Here is a 25,892-nt window from a genome sequence, read left to right on the forward strand (position 1 = left end):
TATAGGCATGAATCACAACACCTGGTATCTCCAGCTCTTTTAAAAGGCACAGAGGGAATCAATCAAAATGAAATATGTGTGCAAATCCCCTAAAGAAATAATTTGAAACAATTAAAAATAGAAACAGTTTGAAAAAATAAGGCACAGAGGGCTGGAGAGGTGGCTCAGCATTTAAGGTGCTTGCCTGCAAAGCCTAATGACCTCAGTTTGATTCCCAAGTACCAACATAAAGCCAGATGCATAAAGTAGCATATGTATCTGGAGTTTGTTTGTAGCCCCTGGAGACCCTGGCAGGCGCATTCTCTCTGTCTCTTCTCTCCTCCTCTCTCTGCTTGCAAATAAACCAATAAAAATTTAAAATAAAATAAGGCTCAGAGCTTTGGTGACTTTATTATGTCCCAATAGGCTCCACCTCAGTACCACAAGCATTAAGACTGTTTCAATATGAGAAATACCAGCAATATGCAGATTGTTTAAATGTAAAATTTGGAACCAGCTGTCAAACCATAACACTACAATATTAGGTTGCACATTACATTTCCATCATCACTATGGTGGTTTCAATCAGATATCCCTCATAAACTCATGTTCTGAATGCTTGGTCCCCAGATGTTTGTAATTTGGGAGGTGGAGCCTTGCTGGAGGGATGTTATAGCCAGCTCCTCTTTGTTAGAGTACAGTTCACTCTCCTGCTGTTCTTTTCCACCTGCTGTTGGCATGAAAGATGTCTAGCCTCTGCTCATGCCATGCTTTTCCCCCCGCAATCATTAAGTTTCCCTTCAAGACTGTAAGCAAAATTAAAAACTTTCCTTCCATCAGCTGCTTTTGGTCGAGTTATTTGTCTCAGGGAGGAAAAAGGTCACTACAACAATCATTGACTGTTAGTTTGGACAATACAACTCTAAACAATAGAAAACCTCCAGAAGGTTTTAAACAGAAAAGTAGTAACTGTTAGATTATATTTTAATAAAATATTTATTTATTTATTTATTTGAGAAATAGAAAGAGAGAGGCAGATAGAGAATAAGTGTGCCAAGGCCTCTAGCCCCTGCAAATGAACTCCATGTGCATGCATCACCTTGTGCATCTGGCTTACATGGGTATTAGGGAACCAAACCTGGGTCCTTAGGCTTCACAGGCAAGCACCTAAACTCTAAGCCATCTCTCCAACCCTAGATTATATTTTTAAAGGGTAACTGTGATAGCCACTTAGTGGGTAATTTGAAATAATGGAGGCTGAAGGATAAACAAATGATCAGAACCCAAACACAGGCTATAGCACTTACTGAAGACTAAGAATAGATATGACAAATGCTAAATAGGGAACATTTAAAAACTTAGTAAATTTTGAATGTGAGGAATAAGAGTGAAGAAAGCACTCCTAATGGTATAGGTCTGGTTTTGGCAATGAAGTTGAAGAGTTGTGGTTTTGTTCACTCAAGATTAGGAATACAGGGCTGGAGAGATGGCTTAGCGGTTAAGTGCTTGCCTGTGAAGCCTAAGGACCCCGATTCGAGGCTCGGTTCCCCAGGTCCCACGTTAGCCAGATGCACAAGGGGGCGCACGCATCTGGAGTTCGTTTGCAGAGGCTGGAAGCCCTGGCGTGCCCATTCTCTCTCTCTCCCTCTATCTGTCTTTCTCTCTGTGTCTGTCGCTCTCAAATAAAAAATTTAAAAAAAAAAGATCAAAGCAAGTGATAAATTAGAGCTGCCTGAACAAAGTGGAAAAAAAAAAAAGATTAGGAATACAGCAAACAAAAGTAACTTTGGAGGGGGAAGATTGTGGATCTGTTCAGTTCCTGCTTAGCAGCCTTCTGTGGAAAAGAAGTAGGAGGCCATTGGGGTATACATGTCAAAACCTAAGATGAGATCTTGGACTTAATTCCAAGTTTAGGATATTTATATTTGCCTTTTTCTAATATTCAGATAAAAGTGAGATGACAAAATTATCAGAAGTTAGATTTCTTTTAATTTTGTATGGGATAAAAGAAATATGATTGAGATAGCCTGCTACCTTCCTTTCTACCACAGGGAAGACCTTGCCAGAGAAATTAGATACAAATCCTTATACCCAGGTCATCATCCCACAGGCAATGCTTGGGTGAACCTCATGTTTGTCTCTCTGATTGGTATGATATCCCTATGAATAATCAGCAACCTCTGTTGCCACTATGTTCTTTTAAATGTTTTTATAATGAATGTAGTTACTTTCATTTTTTTTAGTACATGGCTCTGGCTCTCAAATATGGTCAATTTCAACCCAGGTAGCCAGTCTCATTCTTTTTTTTAAATTTTTAATTTATTTATTTGCAGGCAGACAGAGAAAAGACAGAGAATGGGCATTCCAGGGCCTCTAGCCACTACAAACAAGCACCAGATGATTGTGTCCCTTGTGCATCTGGCTTATGTAGGTTCTGGGGAATCAACCTGGGTCTTTTGGTTTCACAGGAAAATGCCTTAACTGCTAAGCCATTTCCCCAGTTCCCCCCCCTTCTTTTTTGAGGTAAGGTTTCACCATAGCCCAGGCTGACCTGGAACTCCCTATGCAGTCTCTGGATGGCCTCAAACTCATGGCAATCCCCCTACTTTTCCCTCCTAAATGCTGGGATTAAAGGCATATACCACCATGCCTGGACTCAAATATTTTTAAGACTAAAAAATCAGTCTGCCTTTTTATGGGTCTTGAGTTTATTTTCTTAGCAAGTTCTTAAAGTAAGTTCTACTTACTTTACCTGCTAAGTGAGAGCAGATATTGAAAAAGGTCAAGGACTGTAGCAGTTATCATTTCATTGCAGAAATAAAACACTTGACCAGAAGCAGCTTATGGAAGGATTTATTTCAGAACTTACAGTTTTTAAGGGAAGTTTCATCATGGTAGGGAAAGTATATGTAGCAGGCAGCTGGGTCATCACATCTTGTATCTACAGCTGAAAGTCAAACATGGGGTTCACCCCAGCATTGCCTGTGGGATGATGACCTGGGTATAAGGATTTGTATCCTAATTTCTCTGGCAAGGTCTTCCCTGTGATAGAAAGGAAGGTAGCAGGCTATCTCAGCCTCAAGCTCTTAAATTGTTTCAACAGTCTCAGTGAGCAAGCCCCAAATACCAGAAGGGCTGGACTGATAAACCTCAAGGCCAGGTGTGGTAGTGCATACCTTTAATCCCAGAACTCAGGAGGGAGAGGTAGGAGTATCACCATGAGTTTGAGGCTAGCCTGGGGTTACAGCATAAGTTTCAGGTTAGCCTGGGCTAAAATGAAACACTACTTAAAAAAAATAAAAGTGGGGGCTAGAGAGATGGCTTAGCAGTTAAGACACTTGCCTGGGAAGCAAATGGACCCATGTTCAACTCTCCAAATCCTATTAGCCAGATGCACAAAGGTGAGGCAAGTGCAAGATCACACATGCCCACTAAGTGGTATAAGCATCTGGAGTTCAATTTCAGTGGCTAAGGCTCTGGTGTGCCAATTCTCTCTCTCTAAAAATATAAAAAATAAATAAAATAAAATTGGGCGGGAGAGATGGCTTAGCAGTTTAAGACTCTTGCCTGCAAAGCCAAAGGACCCAGGTTCAATTCCCCAGGACTCATATAAGCCAATTGCTTATATGCTTAAGGGGATGCATGTGTCTGGGAGTTCGTTTGCAGCAGCTGGAGGCCCTGGCATGCCCATTTTCCCTCCCTTTCTCTCATCTGCCTCTTTCTCTCTCAGTCTCTCTCAAATAAGTAAATAAAAATAAACATAATTTTTTAAAGAAATTCTGAATGCCATAAGAAATTTGGGCTTTCAGAAATAAAAAAAATAAAGTAAAATAAAACTAACCTCAAGGCTCTTCCCCAGTGACACACCACCTCCAGCAAGACTCCACTTCCTAGAGGTTCTGCCATTAAGAGGCTTAGTCACAAACACTTGGGCCTTTACATTCAAACCACTAGATTCTGCCCCTGGCCTCCATAGACTCATGGCCATCTTATGCAAAATGTATTCAGTCAAACTGTAAAAGTCCCCATAGCCTGTTTTAGTCCCAGCACTGTTCATAAGTTCAAAGTCTGATCTGAGATCCAAGGTAATCTCTTAACTGTGAGCCCTGTAAAATCAAAAGGCAAGTTACATACTTACAACATATAATAGCATAAATATTCCCATTGCAAAATGAAGACATAACAAGAAGAGACCAATTCAAGGTCAAAAACCATCAGGGCAGACTGGAGAGATGGCTCAGCAGTTAAAGGCACTTTCTTATAAAGCAAAGGTTTGGGTTTGATTCTCCAGTACCCTTGTAAAGCCATATGTTCAAAATGGTACATGTATCTGGAGTTCATTTGCAGTGGCAGAAGGCCCTGGAGTGTCCATGATCACTCATTCTCTCTCTCACAAATAAATAAAAATTAAAAAAATTTTTTTTTAAATGGCAAAGCTTCTACTGCTGCATGTCTGGCATCTGGGACTTGTGATGAAATTCTGTGGTCTCTAAAGAGTTTGGTAAGTCATCCTCCCTCAGTTCAGTTGTACTAATTGATTTCTGGGCAATCCATGATAGCCAGAGTGAGCATCTTTCCTTGGTGGCTGTCTATAGTGATTTGAATCATCCCCATAAACTTGTGTATATTGCATGCTTGGTTCCCAGCTTGTGGTAGTTTGAATAGACGGCTCCCAGTATATTCAGTGTGTTATTAGTTTATAGTTTGCATCTGCAGCCACCTAGCTGGAGGAGGTGGATCTTAGGGTCCAGCCCTAAGGTGTGCTGCTGGGTGTAAAATTTCAATCTAGGGCTGGAGAGATGGCTTAACAGTTAAGTGCTTGCCTGTGAAGCCTAAGGACCCCGGTTCGAGGCTCGATTCCCCAGGACCCACGTTAGCCAGATGCACAAGGGGGCACACACATCTGGAGTTCGTTTGCAGTGGCTGGAAGCCCTGGCGCACCCATTCTCTCCCCCCCCCCCCGTCGCTCTCAAATAAATAAATAAAAATAAACAAAAAAAATTTTAAAAAAATTTAATCTAAAGATATGCAAAGTGCCTAGTTCCTGCTTGGAGTTCCTGAAGTGTTCTGTGTGGCTTTTGGCTTGGGGCTTTTCTGTCTCTGCTTGGTCCTTTAAGAGGGACCAACTTCCTCTGCCATAATGGGACTTCCCCTGGATCTGTAGGCTTCAATAAATCCTTGTCTTCCATAACTGTGCCTGGTCAGGAACTTCATCTCAACAAATCTGAAGCTGTCTGCTACTCAGCTGATGGCAATTTGGGAGGTGGAGCCTTGCTGAAAGAGATGTGTTGCTGGGGGCAGGAAATAGGGTCCTTATTCTGACACCTGCTGTGATGTGGCAATGTGAAGCAGGATCATAGTCCCTGCATAGAGTCTCTGTGACGACATTGTATGGAGCTGTGAAGATGAGCTGAAGGCTGCAATGGAGACCCCAGGATTTTTAAGAGAGCAGGCTTATGGGATGGTGTTATACTTTCCTTCCTATCCTGGGACAAAACACATAACCTTTAAAAGCAGCTGATGGGAGGAAAGGTTTTATTTTGGCTTACAGTCTCAAAGTGAAGCTTCATGATGGCAAGGAAAAGATGGTAGAGCAAAGGCTGGACATCACCTCTAGCTAAGGATGTGGAAAACACAAGCAAGAGAGTGAGACAAACTCTGCCAAGGGGAAGCTGGGTTATAACACCCATATATTGGAGGCCATCTATTCAGGCTGCCACAAATGGGTTAGAGTTCACCCTGAGGGCACCTTTCCCATTATTCCAACAGCTGGTCCATATTAAATGATGGAAATCTTTTTAACAATTACAGTATAAGTGATCTAAAATTAGTCTTTGTAGCAAAGGTTTCTTGCATTTCTTTCTGTGTCATATTCTTCTGCTCTATACTTTCTTCTGCCAAATACATCAGTCCATTACTTCTCAATTTGACAGTGCTAAAATTCTCAGGACATGAGCAGAACATAGCCAGCCTTTCTTCCCTGTTCTGACAAAGTCCTTTTTTTCCCCTCTGAAGCCTCATATTCTCTTTGCACTTAGGTCTTTCACACCCTCATCAAAATTGTCCATCAAACTCTGCTTACAGCACAACAAGATTTCTCTAGTTTATAGTTCTAAATCCTTCCATAATAACCTTGCAAACTGTTCAAAAAGACTAAAAGCCACTTCTCAGAACCAATTGTCTATAGTAGTTACCTTCTTTTGGGACAAAACAACATCTGGCCAGAAGCAGTTTATGGAAGATAAGGGTTTATGTCAGCTTCACTGAAACATTTCCCCATCATAGTGGGGAAAGCATGTGTAGCAGGCAGCCAGGGCATCGCATCTCTACACAGCTTGGAAGGAACAGTTTCAGTAAGTGAGATCAGAATACCCAGTAGAGCTGGATTGATAAGCTTCAGGGCCCACTCCCAATGACACAGCAAGGTGCCATCTCCCAAAAGTTCTGCCAACTGTGGGGACGAAGTTGGAGGCTTAATTACAAACACTTGAGGCTGGGCAGGGTGGGGAGCATTTTACATTCAAACCACTACAAGGTTGTACTCTAGAAAAATATTAAAATCTGAAACAAAGTCCTGCACAAAAGAAAAAGAAAATAGTGCAGGCAGAAGATGAACTACAGAAGATATGCAATTGTATAAGTCAAAGGAAAGATTTATGAGACTGGACCTGGTGAGCAGTGTTAATTAAAATGGCAAGTCGGATGAAAGTTATAAAAAGGTGTTGAGAATACAAGATTTTTTACTCAAATACTTTTTTTGGAAACCTATATCCACTTTTTTAAAATTTTTTTTTATTTATTTATTTGAGAGAAACAGACACAGAGAGAAAGACAGATAGAGGGAGAGAGAGAGAATGGGCGCGCCAGGGCTTTCCAGCCTCTGCAAACGAACTCCAGACGCGTGCGCCCCCTTGTGCATCTGGCTAACGTGGGACCTGGGGATCTGAGCCTCGAACCGGGGTCCGTAGGCTTCACAGGCAAGTGCTTAACCGCTAAGCCATCTCTCCAGCCCTATATCCACTTTTTTAAAAGAATTTTATTTTTTATTTATTGGAGAGAGAGAGAGAGAAAAAGAGAATGGGCATGCCAGGGCCTGCAGCCACTGCAGACGAACTCCAAATGCATGCACCACCTTGTGCATCTGGTATACATGGGTCCTGGGGAATTGAACTGAGGTCTTTTGGCTTTGAAGGCAAGTACCTTAACCACTAAGCCATCTCTCCAGCCCTATATCACTTTTTTTAATCATATGATTGTGACATGACTATACAAAGTTTTCTTTACTTTTATTTCTGAACTATTAAAATCATAAAGCTAGCCAGGTGTTATAGAACAAATTTATAATCCCAGTACTTGGTAGGTTGGGGTGGCAGGATCATGAATTAGAAGCTAGCCAAGATCCAAGCCAATTTGGGGTAGGCTACCCAGATAGACCCTGTCTCAAACAAAAACCCTAGAAGTTTCTTGCAGCTTGGAATTGGCAAAAGATTTCTTTTGGGTGATGGCAATGTTCCAGCATTAGATGGTGGTGTAAGTTTAATAACTCTTTAAGGTAACTAAAAATAATTGAATTGTATGATGTTTACTGTAGGGGTATGTATCACAGTATCAACTGGAAACTGGAAAGGAAATGGCTTGAAGGTCAGTATTAGTTATACTGTGTATGTTTTAAATAGATGTTACCCTCAAGAAAATGAAGTTGGACAGAATGTTCAAAAGAAATGTAATAAGAAAAAGGAACTTTCTGGTGATACATACTCATCAATAGAAAAAAGAAAGGTTGACATGTCTGTCCTAACCAATGAAGCACAGATACTACCTTTGCAACCAGAGACAAAAGATATGCATGCAAAAGGGAAAAGCATCCAGCCACAGAAAGAAATGGTTGTAGTAACGTCCCCTAAAACTATTGCTGTTCTACCTCAAGTCGGATCTAGTCCTGATGTGATAATTGAAGAAATTATTGAAGAAAACCTGGAATGTGAGTAAAAATATAAAAGGGGGAATCTTTTTATTTGTAATTAGAAACAATTTTTGTTCCATGTCTTTAGAGCAAAATGCTGCTGGTATCTCATACCATTCTAAGAACATAGGAACTTACTGATTCATTGTTCCTACTCACAGATTTTCCAAACTTGGGAAATTTAATTTTTTATTACCTACTTTTTGAAGGTGTGGAACAGGATCTCACACTGTAGCACAGGCTGGCCTAGAACTCATCATGTATCCCAGAGTAATCTTGAACTCGTAGCAGTCCTCCTGCCGTAACCTCCTGAGTGCTAAGATTACTGATATGAGCCACTATGCATGATTTTTTTACATGAAATAATGTAGATAGCCTCTGGGATACAATTTTAATATTTGACTTAGGGTATTTGACATTTTTTAGTGTTCTACATTTGAACCTGATATAATCAATACAAATAAGTTATAGATATGGAATTTGTGGGAGCAGTTTTATTACTTTGTCCTTGAATTAAGATAACCTCTTAAATCTGTATTCTTAGATTTAATCTGTTTTGAGATGAATTGTGTCATTTTATACAATGTGAATGTGGCACAATTAATGTGCTTAGGGTTGACATTCTGTCTATTCCATTCATATGGGAATGCACTCAACTATACATGATTCTATACTAAGTCTTTTTTAGGACAATTTTAGCAACATTGTCTCTTATTGCTTGACTCTGAAGGATGGATTTTTATTTTTATTGTTATTTTTTGAGGTAGGGTTTCACTCTGGCCCAGGCTGACCTGGAATTCCCTATGTAGTCTCAGGGTGGCCTCAAACTCATGGCGATCCTCCTACCTCTACCTCCTGAGTGCTGGGATTAAAGGAGTGCACCACCACGCCCAGTAGGATGGCTTTTTAAATGAAGCACAATTGGAGTATATTAAGGAAAGATGTTAATATAGTTTTAAGCACACACACAGAGAGAGACAGACACAGAGACATGATTAAGAAAAGGACATTAGGGGCGGGAGAGATGGCTTAGTGGTTAAGATGTTTGCCTGCAAAGACAAAGGGTCCCAGTTCGATTCTCCTGGACCCATGTAAGCCAGATGCACAAGGGGGCTCATGCATCTAGAGTTCGTTTGCAGTGGCTTGAGGTCCTGGTGTGCCCATTCTCTCTCTCCCTCTTTCTCTGTCTCAAATAAATAAAAATACAGATTTTTAAAAAGGTAGACAAGAAATGTCAGATTTAGAAAAAAACAAAACAAAACAGAAATTAGTACACACTCAAGAGAAAATGGGGCTTCTCAAGAGACTTCCAAGAATGACACTTTGAATACAAAAAAGAGACACACTTCTTTACCCTTAGTTGTCATGTTAATATTTCAGTGACTTAATGATAGCCTATCATGGGTTGACGTGCAAGAGATCTTACCCTGCCAGCATATTACCAACTAAAGTATAGCTTTTTAACTAATATTAGTGACTAAAGTATAGCTTTTTAAACACTAGTATGTCACTGTTGACATTAACAACAAAAGTACAGCTTTTTATTTACTTATGGTTTTTTAAAATTTAACTTATTAGTTTATTTATGGTTTTTTGAGGTAGGGTCTCACTCTAGCCCAAGCTGACCTAAAATTCACTATGCAATCTCAGGGTGACCTTGAACCCATGGCGATCCTCTTATCTCTGTCTCCCAAGTGCCAGGATTAAAGGCATGCACCACCATACCCGGCAAAGTACAGCTCTTTAAATACTTTTATGTCACTGTTGCTGTTAACAAAATTGGTGCAATTCTGTATCTTTTTTATTTTGATAAAGCATGCTTCACAGATGATCTCATAGAGATGCCTACCTATCAAAGAAAGCCTCTTCAGAAACAGCCATCTGTTCCTGTGGGACAAAAAGGTACTGTACCATCTCTCTGAGCTTGATGGAATGGAGATTGCTGAGTGTATGGCAACTCTTACCTGTAGGCAGTAGATAGAAGGCATTTTACTACCTGAAATCTTTCCTTTAATTTTTAAAAGATATTTTATTTATTTGCAAACAGAAAGACATAAGGAAAAGAGATACAGGGAATGGACATGTCAGGGTCTTCTGTTGCTGCAAATGAACTCCAGATGCATGTACCACTTTGTGCATCTGGCTTTACATGGGTAATGGGGAATCAAACCAGGGTTGCCAGTCTTTGCAAGCCAACATCTTAACCACTGAGCCATCTCTACAGCTTTCCTTTTAACCTTTTTTAAATTAACATACAAAGTAACAGGTTTCCTTAAGACATCTTCATACATACTTATTAAGAGGGTTGATTTTTCTCCTTTCTTAATCCTCCTTACTTCCCTGCTATACCCTGAAATTCCTCTGACATATGCACACATGTGGATGCACACACACGCATACATCACATATCACACCAACTACACCACACACGTACTCTCTACACACACACACACACACACACACACATATGCAAAAGAAAATTTTGACTCTGGCAAAATTATTTCTAAAATTTATAGTACTTCTCACAGCTATAGACTCAAGTTATGCATATTATTTTTATTTATTTTTGAGAGAAGGAGAGAAGAAGAAAGGGAATGTGTTGCCAAACCCTCTAGCCACTGCAAATGAACTCCATATGCATGCATCACCTTGTGCATGGGTACTGAGGAATCAAACCTGGGTCCTTTGGCTTTGCCAGCAAGCACCTTAACCTCTAAGCCATCTCTCCAGCCCTATTTTATTTTTTATCCAAAATTTAATGGCTGTTTTTAAAGTTAGCTGACATAGTAATGGGCTCCATTATGACATTTTCATAATATATAACATTATTCTTATTTGTCCCCCTCTTTACCCCTGCTACCCCTGCTAGTCCTCCTCCTCTCCCACAAGGAGCACCTCTTTCTGCCTTCACATCACATTATTCCATTACCCTCTCTTCCCCCACTTCTCCCTTACTTTCTTCCATCTAGCATTTCTAGTTTTTTCACCTGTACACATGCATGCATGCACATTTTAAACCAGACTCTGTATGGAGATGAAACATGAAACATTTGTCTTTGAGTCTATCTTATTTGGCTTAACATAATGATTTTCATTGCCATCCATTTTCCTAGAAATGTCATGAGTTCCCTTTTCTTTTTAGCTAAATAAAATCCCACTGTAGGCTTAGCTGTTAAGGTGCTTGCCTGTGAAGCCTAAGGACCCAGGTTCATTTCCCCAGCACCCATGTAAGATGCACAAGGTGGCACATGCATCTGGGAGTTCATTTGCTGCAGCTGGAGGCTCTGGCCTACCCATTCTCCCTCTCTCTCTCCCTCCCTCCCTCCCTCCCTGTCTCTCTCTCTCTCTCTAGTAAGAAAGTTTTTTTTTTTAATCAATCATGTATATGTATCACATTTTCTTTATACATGCATTTGTTGATGAACATCTAGGTTGGTTCCATGTCCTGGATATTGTCAATAGTGCAGCAGTAAATGTAGATGTGCAAACATCTCTGTGGTATGTTGACTTAGAGAATCATTTCAATAATATACCCAAGAGTGGTGTAGTTGAATCATCATAGTAATTCTAATTTAAGTGTTTTGTTCATTTGATGTTTCTGAGACAGGGTCTCACAAATGCTGGAAGTATGTGTGACACCATGCCCAGCTATCTTTAGCTTTCTGCGGAATATACATACTGGTTTTTATAGTGGCTGCATTACTTTACATTCCCAACAGCAGTGTATAATGTTCCTCTTTTCCCATATCCTAGTTTGCATTTGTTGTTGTTTTCTTCATGATAACCATTGTGATTGGGTTGAGACGGAATCTCAGAGCAGTTTTAATTTGCATTTCCTTGATGACTAAAGATGTTGAACACTTTTTCAAGTGTTTATTGTCCAATCTGTATTCCATCTCTGGGGAAAAAAATGGGAGAAATTGACATCTTGAAGACTGAACAAAATAGCCTAGATACTACAAGATTTTTGGTCAATACAATGTTTTATTTTATGAGATGCATGGATGCTCAACTCTTTTCAGTCCTTAAGTTTCTCCTTTAAATGAATGGGTTTTTGTTTTCATTTTTCTTTTCTTTCTTATCTTTTTTTCATTATTATTATTATTTTTTTTTGCAACAGGGCTTAACTATGTAGCCCAGGAGCTTGTCTTGAACTCATGCCCCTGCTATACTGTTCTCCTAATGCTGTCATTACAGCCATCCATAATGACAGCATTACACTGTGCCATCTCTTTTCAGAACTCTGGTGATAAGTCAGTGACCCAAAAAAATTGTATGCAAAACTTGTGAACATTTATGCATCCCATCCCCTATCACTTAGAGAGCTGCCATAGCTTTCATCAGTTTAAAAAGAGAGTACATGATCTCCAGAAAGATTAAGGACTATTGCTTTCAAAGCATAATAATCTCTGCCCAGTTTTCTACTCAAAATGAACTGTTCCTTGGTTCACTCACAAAAATAAACTCTGAAAGTCTTCAGTGAAGCTTAGTTCAGGTATATACAAAGAGCAGGAAAGGACAAGAGAGCCTGCTTACATTTTGTTTTTTTCTTTTTTTGGAGTCAGGGTCTAATGTTGCTCATGGCTAGCCTGCAACTCCTTGAACTCCTGGATCTTCCTGGTTCTGCCTCCCAAATGCTAAGATTATAAGTGTGCATCACCATATACAGTTTCATGGGGGTGCTGGGGATTAAACTCAGAACTTCCTGTATGTTAGACAGACATTCTACCCACCAATTGAGCCACATCCCCACATTAACCCACTAATTAATTGTATGTTTTTTTAGTGTGTAATTTTGGCAGGTCTTTCTTTATTCTACAGAGATCTTTTGTCTGATGTATAGTTAGCAGAGATTTTTTTTCCCCATTCTGAAGGCTAACTCTTCACTCTAATGATTATTATCTTTACTCTACCAAAACTGTTATTTTATGGAATCTCATTTGTCTATTTTGAGGACTAGTATTATTTCCTGTGCTATTAGATTCTTTTTCAAAAAGTCTATGTCTATGCCTATATGTTCAAGTATTTTGCCTAGGTTTTCCTCAAACAGTTTTAGTTTTTCAGGTCTTAATTAAGGTCTTTGATCCATTTAGTTTATACAGACTGAGGACAGGAATATGTCCTCAATCTTTTGCAAGTGGATGTCCACTTTTCCCAGCACCATTTGTTGAAGAGGCTGTCTTTGTCTAATAAATGTTTTGGGAACTTTTGTTGAAAATTTGATGACTGTTAACTGTGTGTGTTTATTTCTGGGTCTCCTATTCCATTGTTCTATTTTTATATCAGTAACAGTTTTCGTTCCTGTGATTCTGCAGTATAATTTTTAATACATTTTTATTTACTTGCAAACAAAAAGTGACACAGAGAGAGAACATGTATATCATGGCCTCCAGCTGTCACAGACTCTAGATGCATGTGTTTCTCTGTGCATCTGGCCCTGCATGGGTACTAGGGAACCAAATCCAGGTCCCTAGGCTTTACAGGCAAATACCTTAACTTCTGAGCCCAATCTTCAGCCCCTTCTGTAGTATAATTTGAGTTCAGGTATTGTAATGCCTCCAGCATTGCTCTTTCTGCTTAGGATTGCTTTGGCTATTGGCGAGGGGAGGGGGGAGTCTTTTGTGTTTCCATATGAATTTTAGCATTTTTTTTCCTACATCTGTGAAGACTGTCATTAGAATTTTAAAGGGGATTGCATTCAATCTTGTATTACTTTGTTTTGCTCTGACAAAAGCAACATAAGGAAAGAAGGATTCATTTTGGCTCACAGTTTAGAATGTAGTCCATCATTACAGGGAGGGAAGGTATGGCATCAGGAATCTGAGCTGGTCACATTCAATCTGCAGTCAGGAAGCAGAGAGATAAGATATAGGTTGGTGTTCTACTCACTTTCCCCTTTTTATTCAGTCTAGGACCCTAGCCTATGGAATGGTGCTACCACATGCGGAGTGGGTCTTCCTTGCTTGGTTAAACCTTTTGGAAAATGTCCTCAGAGATGTTCCCAGAGGCTTGTCTCCTTAGATGTCTCTAAATCCTGTTATTTAAAATCAAGATGAACCATCAAGAATCTTAGATTGCTTATAATAATACAGCCATCTTTCTTTTTTTGTAGCAACTGTTGTTAATTTTATTGATACAATAAAAATAATTTGTATATGTCATTCTTCCTCTTATTCTTTTTTTATTTTCACAATTTTTATTAACATTTTCCATAATTATAAAAAATATCCCATGATAATACCTTCTCCCTGCACTTTCCCCTTTGAAATTCATTCTTCATCATATTACCTCCCCATCTCAATCATTATACTTACATATACACAATACCAACCTATTAAGTACCCTCCTCCCTAACTTTCTCTTCCCTTTATATCTCCTTTTTAACTTACTGGCCTCTGCTACTAAGTATTTTCCTTCTCATGCAGAAGCCCAATCATCCGTAGCTAGGAATATGAGGGAGAACCACATAACCACACCATTCATCAAGCACCAGGAAGTCATCACTCATGTTCAAGTCACAAGTGACACTTTTAGGGGCATTTCACATTGCTGCTAATTTTCCAGTACAGGTTCCACAGTAAAGTGTTTGTGCATGCCTTTTCACTTGTCTGTGGCTACACCATATACCCTACTTCATAATGCAACTGTTACTCTTGTAAGTGAACACCTGGCCAAAGTATAATCCCAGTGACACACACCCACAAAAAAAAGCTGCCAAGTAGATACTGATTTAATTATATGGATATCATCTCCTCTTACAAGAGGTTATCAAAAGAGGCAGTAAGAATTTAAATATTGACAAAATGAAAAGTTGGGCTCCAGCCTTTCTAGTATATGAACAAGCATTTTTAAGTTGTAATTACTTGGAAGTCAAGGAGTAATTTCATAACTCATTGCCAAATTTAAAATTCCAGTGATTTGAAGTCCGAGGCCTAAAGTATTTGTACTAAATTGTAGAACACAAATGTTCAGTTAGTTAGCTTATGAATATATAATGGAATGGTTTCCACAGTAATGTCATTTTAATCACTATGCTAAAGGTACTTTACTACTTGGAAAAAGGGGAAATTAAAGGCTGTTTTGCCATATATTACCACCCAACTCATGCTAGACAACATGATCATATACTTAAACTACACTGAAATTTCCACTAGAAAACTCATAGATCTTATACAAATGGTAGTGAGCAAAACAATGACTTCCAATCTCACTGCATATTAACTCTTATGTTCACACAAACTTAAACATTAGCTATCTTTAAATGCTTGTTTTTCTATATCCCTACTTTAATTAAGTTCCTAAGCCCCTCCAGCTAGACAGGATGCTGGGAATGAACAGAGATTTGACTGCTTAGTTCACAACTGTACTCTTGGTGATAGGTGGGGACCAAAGATGCCTGGCATTTGGTACATTCAGTGAATGTTTTTGAGTAACTGGGAATAAGATGCAGACCACCACAAGTGATCTTCCTTATAATACAACCATTTTTAACAATAGTTATGCCAGTCCATGAGCATAGGAGACCTTTTCACCTTCTAGTGCTATCTTCAGATCTTTCCTTCAGTTTTCTAAAGTTTTCATTGTAGAGATCTTTTACTTCCTTGATGGGTTTGTTTATTTCTAGGTATTTTAAAGCTATTATGAATAGGGTTTATTTTTCTGATTTCTTTCTGGGTAAGTTCATTATTGGTATATAGAAAGGTTGCTGAGTTTTGTCTGTTGGTTTTGTATCCTACTGTTTTGTTGAAACTGATCTGTGAGTTTTCTAGTGTAGCTTAAGTATATGATCATGTTGTCTACAAATAGGGATAGTTTTACTTCCTCTTATTTTTCTTTTTGTGTTTCTTTTCTTTTTTTTCTTTTTGTGTTCTTTTTATTTTTTTCTTATTGCTGTAGCTAAGACTTTGAGAGCACAGTAAGTACTCTTGTTGCTGATTTTAGAGGAAACTCATTGAATTTCTTTACCTTTAGCATAATGTTGGCTATAGGTTATCATATATAACCTTACTTATGTTAAGGTATGTTTCTTCTGTTCCTAGTTTCTTCAGGGATTTTATCATGAAGGGATAATGAACTTTCTTAAAGAGGCCCTCTTGTATCTATTAAGGTAATTGTGTGATTTCTGCTCTTAGGTATATTTAAATGTTGTATTATATTTATCAAGATGCATATATTTAACCACCCTTGCATCCCTGGAATGAAGCCAACTTGATAATACTCCTGAGTTTAGTTTGCATGAATTTTATTGAGAAACTTTGCTTCTGTGTTCATTGGGGGAAATGGTCTATAAAGCTTTAAAATTTTTGTTTTTGTTGCACTTTGGGTGATACTGATTTCATAAAATATGTTTGATAGTGTTCCTTCCCTTTCTATTTTGTGGAAGAGTTTAATGAAAACTGGCATAAGGAATTCCTTCAAGATTTGGTACAAGTTAGCAGTGAATCCATCAGGTCCTAGGCTTTTCTTTGTAAGGAGACTTTTTGTTACTACTTAAATCTGATTGCTTGTTATGAATCTGTTTAAGTTGTTTATAGCTTCTTTTTAACTTCTTTTTGAATTTAAGACAGAAAGAGAAAAGAGTATGGGGACACCAGTGCCACTGCAAACCAACTCCAGACACATGTGCTATTTCGTGCATCTGGATTTATGTGGGTACTAGGGATTCTGCTGAGCCATCTTCATTCCCTCTCCTCCCCTATTCTCTTCCCTCCCCTTCATCTTTCCTCCTTCCTTTTCCCTCCTCTCTTCCCTTCTCTCTCTTTCTTGTTGAATAGTGTATAGAGAGCCTAAGGTCACTGGGATGGACTTCCAGACAAGACACAGTTATGGAGAAAGGGAATTTATTTGAAGCTTACAGATCCAGGGGAAACTTCATAATGGCAGAAGAAGTTGGTCCCCACTTACAGGACCAAGCTGACAGAGAGAGAAAAGCCAAAAGCCACCACAAGCAAGCAAGCACACTTCAGGGACACTAGGCAGAACTCAGGCACTTTGCATATCTGTAGACTGGAATTCCAAATTCACTACCACACCTTAGTGCTATACCCTTGGATCTGCCCAGTGACACCTCCTCCAGCCAGGTGTCTGCAGATCTAAATTACAGACTTTAATAAAATCCTGAATATATTGAGCCTCATCCATTCAATCAACCACAGATCGATATTTTTCAATTTTATCTTTTCAAGGCGCCAACTCTCTGAGTCTCTGTGCTATTTTTATTCAATTCTGCCCTGATCTTAATTATTTCTTGCTACCTACTTCTTTTGGGTTGGGCTTTGGGCTTGTTCTTATTTTTCCAATACTTTGAGGTGAATCATTAAGTAACACATTTGATATCAGTCTGATTTGAGGTATGGAGACAGGGTCTCATATAGTCCAGGATGACCTAAAATGCTGGTACTACAGATAAATACTGTCATGCCTGACTCACTCTAAGTATTTTAAAACTTTTTTTTGACAATTTTTATATACATCCATAATTTATTTTCATTATAATCTTCTCCCATTACTTTCTTTTTAGCCCTGTCCCATCCCCTTTTCACTGAACCTCTTTTATTTTAAATATAGGGCTAAAGAAATGGCTCGACAGTTAAAGGTGCTTTTTTGAAAAGCTTGATGACCCTGGTTCTATTCCCCAGTACCCACATAAATCTAGATGCACTAAGTTGTGCATGTGTCTGGAGTTTGTTTGCAGTGGAAGGAAGCCCTGGCATAACCAGACTCATACTTTCTGCCTCTCTCTCAAATAAATAAAGTTTCTTTTAATGTACATAACATATTTTGATCATAATCCCCTGATGTTCTTATCTCCTGCTCCCCTGTCCCTCTTCCTATGAACTCCTTCTTTCCAACTAGTTATTCTTTTATTTAATTTACTTAAATTTTTTTTTGAGAGAAAAAAAAAAAAGAGAGACAAAGAGATTAAGTGCGCCAGGGCCTTCAGCCACTGAGAATGCACTCCAGATGTGTGCGCTTCATTGTGGCGCATTTGTGACATTACATGCTTGTTTTACTGTGCCTCTGACTGCATGGGACCTGGAGATTTGACATGAGTTCTTAGGCTTCACAGGCAAGTGCCTTAACCACTAAGTCATCTCTCCAGCTTCATTCTTTTATTTTGATGTCATTTATTTATTTATTTATTTATTTATTTATTTAAGACAGAGAGAGAGAAAGAGGCAGATAGAGAGAGAGAGAGACAGGTACACCAGGGCCTCTAGCTGCTGCAAATGTACTCCAGACACATGCACCACCTTGTGTATCTGGCTTACACATGGGTACTGGGAATTTGAATCTGGGTCCTTAGGCTTAACAGGCAAATGCTGTAACTGTTGAGCCAGCTCTGCAGCCCTCATTTTTTTGCCCTCCTCCATAATTCATGACATGTTGAAGGGCCCAATATTGTGTCAGTCTTGTGCAAGTAATGACAGCCATTGTGAGGTTCTGAAAGCACTGACCACTTAGTGTCCAGAAGACAACATTTTAAAACACACTCTACCCCTATTATTTGGATCTTTCATTCTTTCTCCCACCTCTTCCTGTCCCTCTCTAACACTCATGCCTCTCTAATCTGATTTATAAGACTTGGCATTTAGAGTAGCTGTAAGCTATATTGGTTTTGTAGTTATGGTGTACACATTGAATTAGCTTTCGTGGGCTAATCATTATCAATGAGATTCTCAATTCCAAGTATTTTCATTAATTAATTCTGAAGTTTTATAATAAAATGTAGTTACAGGATGTACTATGACTTTAAAACAGGTTGTACTTTGAATGTAAAATGACTCCCATAAAATCATATGTTTGAAAAACTAATCCCCTTATAGTGGCATTGTTTGAGAAGATTGTGGAATATTTTGGAGGCAGAACCTTGCTAGATGAAGTGGGTCGCTGGAAGGCAGGCCTTAAGATTTTACATAGCCCACCCCATTTCCTATTTACCTTCTGCTGCTTAACTGCAGTGTGAAGAGCTGGCCTGCCATGCCTTCCTCACCATAAAACTCTATTGAAACTATAAGCCAAAATAAAACCTTTCCTTCCTTGAGTTGCTTCTGGTCAGGTATTTACAGCAACAAGAAAATAACTGATACAGAACCTAATTATCACATGATATTTAGTTCTGTTTATAGACATGTTCTGCAAGTTAGATAAAGTGTTTGGAGTTCTGATTGCTAAGGAATTCATTGTGGAGACATATGTAACTTAGTGGTGAAGTACTTGCCTGGTGTGCAAGAGACCCTTCAATTCCATCCCCAGCAAAACACACAAATGAGCCATTTGTTTTTTCAGGCATTTTGGATTTGGACTCTGTCTTGGTGTGTAAGTATCTGTGGTGGTTTGAATAGAATAGATGGTCCCCAATATATTCAGTTGTTTGTAGTTTGCATCTGCAGCCACCTGGTTCAGACAGTGTCATTGGGTGGATTAGGTGTGGTGGTGGGTTTCAGGTTTCCATCTAAAGATATGCAAAGTGTGCCTAGCCAGAGTTCCTGAAGTGTGCTGTGGCTTTTGACCTTTAGGCTTGTACTTCTCTCTCTCTCTCTCTCTCTCTCTCTCTCTGCTTGGGCCTGTGAAGGCAGGCCAGCTTCCTCTGCCATTATGGAACTTCCCTTGGATCTGTAGGCTTCAATAAATATCCCTTCCTCCGTAACTGTGCCTGGTCTGAAAGTTCATCTCAGTGAACCTGAAGCGGTCTGCTACAGTATCCTAGAGATTCATTGCCATAAGACAGACTTTTAGAGGCTGTTATAATTACTCAACTTTTGTGAGTTCTTTCCTATCTAAATAATATGCTTTAAATATTAATTTTTATCCAGGTTGCCCAGAGCTAGTTTTTGTAAGCCACGTAATACATCCTTGCCATTTCTATGTTCGGAAGTATTCACAAATAAAAGCAGCAACAATATTGGAGAAGAAGCTGAATCAGATTTGCAATAAGAGTTTACATCTTGATCCTTCAGACGTTTTGGAGCTAGGTAAAAAAAATTATTCCAAGTTAAACTATCTCAAGTTTATTTAAATATTGAATATTTGATCAACCAGTCTACATTGATTTCCTAAAATAATGTTTTTCTCCAGGTTAAGCATAAAAGTTTTAGGATTATTTAATATAAATTATTTAGGTAAATTAGCTAAGTATCAACCATTGGAATTTTTAGAGTAGACATGCATTAAAAACTATTATGCAATGGAATTAATTGATTTTAAAACTACGAAACCTGTAATAGTTATGCAGACTACCCCCTTTTCTTCAGAATGATGTGTTGTTAAAGGTATGATTCACGTTTACCAAAGTTTTCCTACATTATGCGGCTTGAGCTAGGTTTGCAGCTAATTTGCTTCTATTGTGATACACGAGAAGTTGATCCTTTTTCTACCTTTTATTAAGATCATGGCCAGTGCCTGTAACAAGACATGCTAACAAAAGAAAAGCATAACAAATTTATTAATGTCAACATGCACACTGAAATTATACAATTATTATTCAATAATTATATAGTTATTCAAAGAATAGGCTACATTGTTGAAGCTTAAATATTTCAGGGGCTGGGGCGATGGCTCAGTGGCTACATTGCTTCATGCACAGGTGTGAGAACCAGCATTCAGACTCCCAGCACCTGTGTAAAAGTGGGAGTAGCAGCCCACTTGTAATCCCAGCATTTAGGAAACAGATGGGATACCTAGTACAAGGTGCGTAGCTAAGTCAGTGATCTCTGGTTTCAAGTGAGAAATGCTGTCTCGGTATATAAACTGGATCAAGGAAGATACCTTACCTACTTCAACCTCTGACCTCCACATACATCATGCACACATACACACACATGTAACATGCATAAGCAAACCATATACACAGTAGTAATAAAATAACCACTTCACAGAATAAAGGGAACCAGAGTGAAAGAGACCAGAGCCAGAAATATAATATGGCCAACAAATAGTGTTATCTTATACAGTTAAATCTTCCAAGTAATCTCTGAGCTGCTCTCAGAAGAATAGATGTCTGTCTGGGCAAGATGGTGACTTATATTTGCTGTCCTTTCTTTTCTAGTAATTAACCTTTTCTGGTTATCAATGAGATTCTTTGAGGGAATTTAAGACAAATCCACACTTTCAGAAGAAGTTCTTTCAGTGAGGTAGGGAACTTCAGAGAAGCAGATTATTCTTGAAGAAGAAATAATAGAAAGTTAGACCTTGATCCTGACAGTTTCTTCTGTTCAGCATTTCAGAATGTCACACTTGACATACATGAGCATCATTTTCTGATCTCCAACACTTCCATAGGATTGCTGTAGGGATTAAGTGTATTTAAACACAAACAGAAGAGAACATTGACAGCTCTTAAAATACATTCATGTCTAGGCTGCTTTCTTTCTTAGTCATTTTTGTTAATTTGTAATCCATTTGGCTCTCCATAAAGTATTCCTCTATTGCTAAATCCTTAGTTCATCTTCCTCTTCTCTTACCAAGCCAGTTGGTCTTTAGTACAGTAAGTACTCTGTTTTGTAGAATTTATGTATTTATCTCTCTTCATTTAGATTTTTGATCACAAGATAGTCTTGTTGTTATAATGGTTCATAAAGCTTAGCTGCTCATTTAGTGACTACTGGCTTAGTATTTGTGTTTTTATCTTATTTAGCATGTGTTTCTATATCACAGAGACTTTTTAATTGGGATACTAACATACATGTTTTTAAGTTAGAATTTTACTACATGTCTTTATACATGTTAACAATCACTTGTTTCTTACATTATTTAGGTGCAAGAATATTTGTCAATAGTTTTGTACATGGAATGTGGTGTCGAGGAACCATCACTGAATTAATTCCACTAAATAAAAATATTGGAAAGTCTTGTAATCCAACCAAATTCTCAGTCTGTGAAATTGCACTAATAAAGATATTCATGGTAGATTTTGGGAATTCTGAAGTCCTGATTGTCACAGGGTATGATATTTTATATGTTCCTGACCTGCTTAGAAACATAGGAAGATAAAGAATGAAGGAAATTAGAAATACTTAAAAGTAATTTGTCATTGTTATTTGTAAGGCATTTACTTTATTAGTTACACTATATTTGCTTTACTAAATAAGTAAAATATTATTACTAGAAGAGGATCATAGAAAATAACTTTTTGAGCCAGGCGTGGTGCCACATGCCTTTAATCCTAGCACTTGGGAGGCAGAGGTAGGAGGATCGCTGTGGGTTCAAGGCCACTCTGAGACTACATAGTGAATTCCAGGTCAGCCTGGGCCAGAGTGAGACCTTACCTCAAAAAACCAAAAAACCTAAAAAAAAAAGAAGAAGAAGAAAATAACTTTTTGATGTATTCCAGATGTACTCTTCTTATGTTACTTCAAAGCAGGATATGATATAGCTTATTCTTTTAAATTAAGTGTTACTGTTAGCTACAAATGATGGGTAAAAATTTAATCATATTGCTAAAAATTCATGAAAGAATGTACAAGTGTCATGCTAAATAACTTATTTAGGTAAACTGTGTTCCTAGGTCTTAGGGGAAAAAAAAACAGTATTGTTTGTAGCATGGTTACTTTATTTAATGCTCATAGCTTTGTAGACAAATAGACTTATATTTGAGGAGATCATCATTATTCTCTTCAAGTTTAAACTGAATATAATGGTGAAAGTTCAAATACAGGTAGCTGAGGTTTAATTCTATGTAGTAAAATAGTATCTAAATTAAGTATCTATGATAAGAAAAAAAAAATGAATGTAGAAAATTACTCTCTAGATTTAACTTTGGTTGAGTTATCCTTAGAAGTATACTCTTGGTTTTTTGAGATAGGGTCTCACTCTAGCTCAGGCTGACCTGGAATTCACTCTGTAGTCTCAGGGTGGCCTTGAACTCACGATGATCCTCCTACTGCTTCCTCCCAAGTTATGGGATTAAAGGCGTGAACCACCATGCCGGGCTCCCTTAGAAGTATACTGTTTAAGGGATAGAAAGAGGTTCAGAGATTGAAGCATTTATTTTCAATAAATATTACTTGATTTCTTTCTAGGGGTGATGATGCTCATATGAAACCAGAATATATTACTGAACAGCATATTACACTAAATGATCTATGTCTGGTTCTAAGGAAGTCTGAACCATGTAGTGAAGAGCTGTTGAAAGACATCCCACCATTAGCACATCCATGCTCCTTGAAAGACATTGTTCCCCATAATTCAGTAAGTGGGACTTAAATTATTTCTTCTTTAGAAATAAATGTCTGTTGCCACTTAAATGATGTGATATTGCTGCGTATAGTCTCAAGGAACCAATTGTCTTGACAACTATATTTTGCCTCATAAGCTATTAATGTCAAGAAAAGAAAAAATATATTTTGGGGGCTAGAGAAATGGCTTAGCAGTTAAAGCACTTACCTGTGAAGCCCAAGGATCCAGGTTTAATTCCCCAGTACCCATGTAAGCCAAATGCACATGGTGGCACATGCATCTGGAGTTGGTTTGCAGTGGCTAGAGGCCACTCAGAGAAAGAGAAGAGAAAGAAGGGAAGGGAAGAAAGAAGGGAAAGAAAGAAACAAAAGGAGGAGGAAGAAGGGAGTGAGGGAGGAAGGAAAATATTTTTTAAAATATATTTTGATGAATGAGCTATTAGTGCCAATAAAAGATAAAATGGGGGCTGAAGAGAGAGCATAGTGGTTAAGGTGCTTGCCTGTGAAACCTAAAGACCCAGACTCAGTTCCTCAGTACCCATATATGCCAAATGCACAAGGTGGCACATGTATCTGGAGTTCATTTGCAGTGGCTAGAGGCCCTGGTGCTCGTTTCTATCTTTTTCTCTCTCTGCCTCTCTCTCTCAAATAAAAAAATAAAATATATTTTTAAGTTAAAATGGGGCTGTAGAGATTGCATAGTGGTTAAGGTGCTTGCCTGCAAAACCAAAGGACTCAGGTCCGATTCCCTAGAACCTAGGTAAAGCCAGATGCACAAGGTGGCACATACATCTGGAGTTATTTGAAGCAACTGGAGGCTCGAGTGTGACCATTCTCTCTCTCTGTCTCAAATAAATAAGTTAAAAAAAAGATAAAATGAACTTTAGTTTCTTAGTTGAAAATACTCTTTTTAAACACTGAGCAATCTCTACAGCCCCAGTACTTGAAAATATTCTTAATGGGGGCTTAGGTTGAAGAAGCTTATGTGAGTATGGATAATATATCCAAGCAAAACACTATATTTTCAAGTCAGTCATATAGAATGAATTAAGGTTAGATGATGGTATGCTGTGTATTTCTATACATTTTCCCCTATTTTTTAAAAAAAATTGTTTATTTTTATTTATTTATTTATTTGAGAGTGACATACAGAGAGAAAGAGGCAGAGAGGGAGAGAATGGGTGCATCTGGGCCTCCAGCCTTAAGGTCTTCTGCTTGCCATTTTACCATTAGACCAAGAGTCAGGAAGTAGTAAAAAAATAAAGTACTCAGGAGGCAGAGGTAGGAGGATCACGAGAGTTCGAGGCCACCCTGAGACTACATAGTGAATTCCAGGTCAGCCTGAGCCAGATCGGGACCCTACCTCGAAAAACCAAAAAAAAAATAAAAATAAAAATAATAATAATAATAATAAAGTAATTATGGAAGTTTTCAATAAAAATTTTTAAAAAATAAAGTAAGTTATAATTTTAGTTTGGACTAGGGAAAGAAAAATTTTCATTTTCTCTTGGCCTTCTGTAACATTTTTATAATGTATACTAAGTGTGAAACAAAAGCCAAGAAATACATATATACACTTGGCTATAAAAGCTATCAGAACTATGAAAAGTCTTCCTGGGGAGGGGTTCCTCCTTGAGTTCTAGTATTTCATCCTTTTCTTAGCCTTGCTATGGAATTTTCTGAAGAAATTTTTTGTTTGTTTGTTGTTTGAGACATAATCTCGTATATCCCAGGCTGGCCCTTTAAACTGGCTTTGTAGGTGAGGATTACCTTAATTCTTACCTTTTTGCCTCCACCTCTCTATGCCTCCAGGGTATTGGGATTATAGGCATGTTCCACCATACTCAGTGTATGCAGTGCTGGGGAATCAAACCCAGGGCTTTGTGTTTACTAAGCAGCACTCTTAGCAACTAAGCTATATCCTCTAGCCCCTAAATTTTAATTCTTTGGTGTCCCTGTTACACTGTTACAGTACTATGGTCTCATAATATATATTAAAAATTACCTTCTGGCCGGGTGTGGTGGCATATGCCTTTAATCCCAGCACTCAGGAGGCAGAGGTAGGAGGATTGCCATGAGTTCGAGGCCACCCTGAGACTCCATAGTGAATTTCAGGTCAGTCTAGGCTAGACTAAGACCCTACCTCAAAAAAGAAAAAACCTTCTGGGGCTAGGGAGATAGTCAGGAATGGGCTTGCCATGTAAGCATTGACCTATGTTCAGCCAAGCCAAGTATGGTGTGTGTTTATAATCCCAGCACTGGGAAGGCTGATACAGGCAGATTTGTATAAGTTTGCTGGCAATCTAGTCTAGCCCACTTTGCCAGTTCCAAGCCAATGAGAAGAGACCCTGTCTCAAAAATAATTAATTAATTAATTTAAAAAAACAGAAAAGACATAAGAAAAGGTGGTGGATAGTGCCTGAGTAACACTGGCTTCTGCATGTATACATACATGCACATGCATGCACACACATGAACATACAGACGAAATTGCCTTTTTAAATATTTTATTTGTTTATGTATTTATTTGAGAGAGAGAGAGGCAGATAAAGAATAGACACACTAGGGCCTCCAGGTACTTCAAATGTATTCCAGATGCGTGTGCCACCTTGTGCATCTAGCTTTTTGTGGGTATTAGGGAATTGAACCTCAGTCTTCTGGCTTTGCAGGCAAGGACCTTAACCACCAGCCCCCAGATTGCTTTTTTGAGTTATCTAAACTCAATAAATAAACTGAACATTCATGTGTAACACTTGTATCTTATTATTACTTAT

General features: G+C 38.4%; 1 protein-coding gene across 2 annotated transcripts in view; it reads left to right on the forward strand.

The window, feature by feature from the left end:
- Positions 1-25,892, forward strand: part of Rnf17 (ring finger protein 17) — a 203,402-nt gene that overhangs the window by 40,457 nt on the left and 137,053 nt on the right. For both annotated transcript variants that reach the window (XM_004665887.2, XM_004665886.2), the window contains exons 10-13: positions 7,656-7,960; positions 19,759-19,917; positions 21,699-21,885; positions 22,963-23,131. In XM_004665887.2, coding sequence (XP_004665944.2) covers positions 7,656-7,960; positions 19,759-19,917; positions 21,699-21,885; positions 22,963-23,131 — 820 coding nt within the window. The remainder of the gene's footprint in view (positions 1-7,655; positions 7,961-19,758; positions 19,918-21,698; positions 21,886-22,962; positions 23,132-25,892) is intronic.

This window comes from Jaculus jaculus, chromosome 3, assembly GCF_020740685.1.
Source record: "Jaculus jaculus isolate mJacJac1 chromosome 3, mJacJac1.mat.Y.cur, whole genome shotgun sequence".
NCBI classification, from domain to species: Eukaryota; Metazoa; Chordata; class Mammalia; order Rodentia; family Dipodidae; genus Jaculus; species Jaculus jaculus.